We start from the raw sequence: 1,842 nt of genomic DNA, 5'->3' as shown, positions 1-1,842 counted from the left end.
GAAGGAAGGAAGGAAGGAAGGAAGGAAGGAAGGAAGGAAGGAAGGAAGGAAGGAAGACAGGCAAGCAACAACTTTAAACCTTTCATGAGTTTCTTACTAATGGAAGACTCGTGGTCATTTCTAGTTCTTCCAGAGCACCATCCTGTTCAAGAGAACTGGAGAGTCACGGTTGTTGTTGCGGTTGTTGTTGCTGTCCTCGGCGCGGTTCTTCCTCTGATCATCTATTTCCTATGTAGCTGCTGGTCGTGGCGAAAAGATGCTAGAAGAAGCAGGAGCCGCGTGGCATCTGTCTCTTAGAAAGGTGATGAGTGTCTTTATCCTGTCTGACAATCACCGCTGTAAACTTTGTCTTTAAAGAGCCCACAAGATGAGGAGGCAGTTCGTCAGTGCAGTGTTGCATGGCATGTGCAAGCCAAGTCCAGTCTCCAGTACCGAAGAAGGTGTTTTGACGCGAGACTATGAAACCACTCACATTTGCATATGCTGTACCTTGCATACATTCAGCGCCCCATTGCCATCTCCTGCTCCTCCCTCTCCCTCCCTCACACCAGTGACCCTCTTCCTCCCTGATAATCCCCCTCCTACTCTCAGGAAGTAGATGATTGATCAGTCTAGATGCTGCATGACAGAAAACACGTTACAGCCGTCTTTCTGGGTCTTGGTTTGCTTAGCACGATGATCTCTAGTCATTTACTTTAGGACGACATAATTTTGTTCTTAACAATGGTTCAATAAAATTTTGTAGTGCATATATATATGTAGGTATGTACGTACCCCCTGTTCTTTTTACTTACTTATCTGTTGATGGCTCTGTATTTTGGCTACTGTGAATAATGAAATAATAAACATGGTCTATATGTCAATATCTTTGTGGTATGCAGACTTAGATTTTTTTTTTTTTTTTTTTTTTTTTTTTTTTTTTTTTTTTTTTTTTTTGGTTATAGACACAGGAATAGCATAGCTGTGTCACCTGGCAGTTCTACTAGTGGACACCCTAACTTGCATTCTGCAGTGTATAAACCTTCTTTTTCCTTGCATTCTTTCTGCCATTCCCCCCCCCCCATGATAGCCATTCTTGACTAAGGTGCCACAGAATCTCACTGTAGTTTTGACTTGTATTTCCTTAACGACTAAGAATGTTAAGTAGTGGGGCGGGGGGGAGGTGTTATTTATTGGCCATTAGTTCTTTGAGAAGTGACTGTCTAATTCATTTACTAATTGGGAACTTTGGGGTTTCTTTTGTGTTTAGATTTTTTACTGTTTATTTATTTTTTGAAAATTTCCCACAGGTATACAGTACAATTTCTCAATCATAATCACTCCTCCTTCGGTTCTCCTAGACCTTCTCCCAACGTCCCCCCAAATATCTGTTCTTTTATAATTTACTTAGTTAACCCATTGAGTCCAACTAGAGGTGCCCAATCCACACTGTTAAAGTTAAATAAATCTCCTTCCCCAGCAGCCACAACTGTAAATAGCTTCTCAAGTAGGGTGGGGCCTCACAAGCCCTTCCCCATCAGTGATGGAAATTTTGACAGGTTTGCTCTTGTATAGATCTTCTGTAGGTCACCACAGCCATGAGTTCATATGTGCAACAGCCATGACCTGTCCAGAAAACAGCATTTCACAGCCGTCCTCCCCATGCTCTGGCTCTTACAGTCTTTGTTTGTTTGTTTGTTTGTTTGTTTGTTTGTTTGTTTGTTTTCAAGGCAGGGCTTCTCTGTGTACCCTTGGGTGTCCTGGACTCTTCTTGTAGACCAGGCTGGTCTTGAACACACAGTGAGCCTCGTGCCTCTGCCTCCCTGAGTGCTGGGATCACAGGCGTGTGCTATCGCCCCTGGC

At 43.2% G+C, this 1,842-nt stretch overlaps 1 protein-coding gene across 1 annotated transcript; it reads left to right on the top strand.

The window, feature by feature from the left end:
• Positions 1-121: 121 nt before the first annotated feature.
• Positions 122-825, top strand: LOC129684166 (T-lymphocyte activation antigen CD86-like; the record flags this gene model as incomplete). The annotated part of the gene is given in 1 exon segment (XM_055617242.1): positions 122-825. A coding segment is annotated over 1 exon segment (176 nt), but the record flags the coding sequence as incomplete, so codon positions are not given.
• Positions 826-1,842: the final 1,017 nt, after the last annotated feature.

This window comes from Psammomys obesus, unplaced genomic scaffold (assembly GCF_907164565.1).
Source record: "Psammomys obesus unplaced genomic scaffold, mPsaObe1.curated_primary_1811, whole genome shotgun sequence".
Classification (NCBI taxonomy): Eukaryota; Metazoa; Chordata; class Mammalia; order Rodentia; family Muridae; genus Psammomys; species Psammomys obesus.
This window is presented reverse-complemented; position numbering and strand designations above follow the sequence as displayed.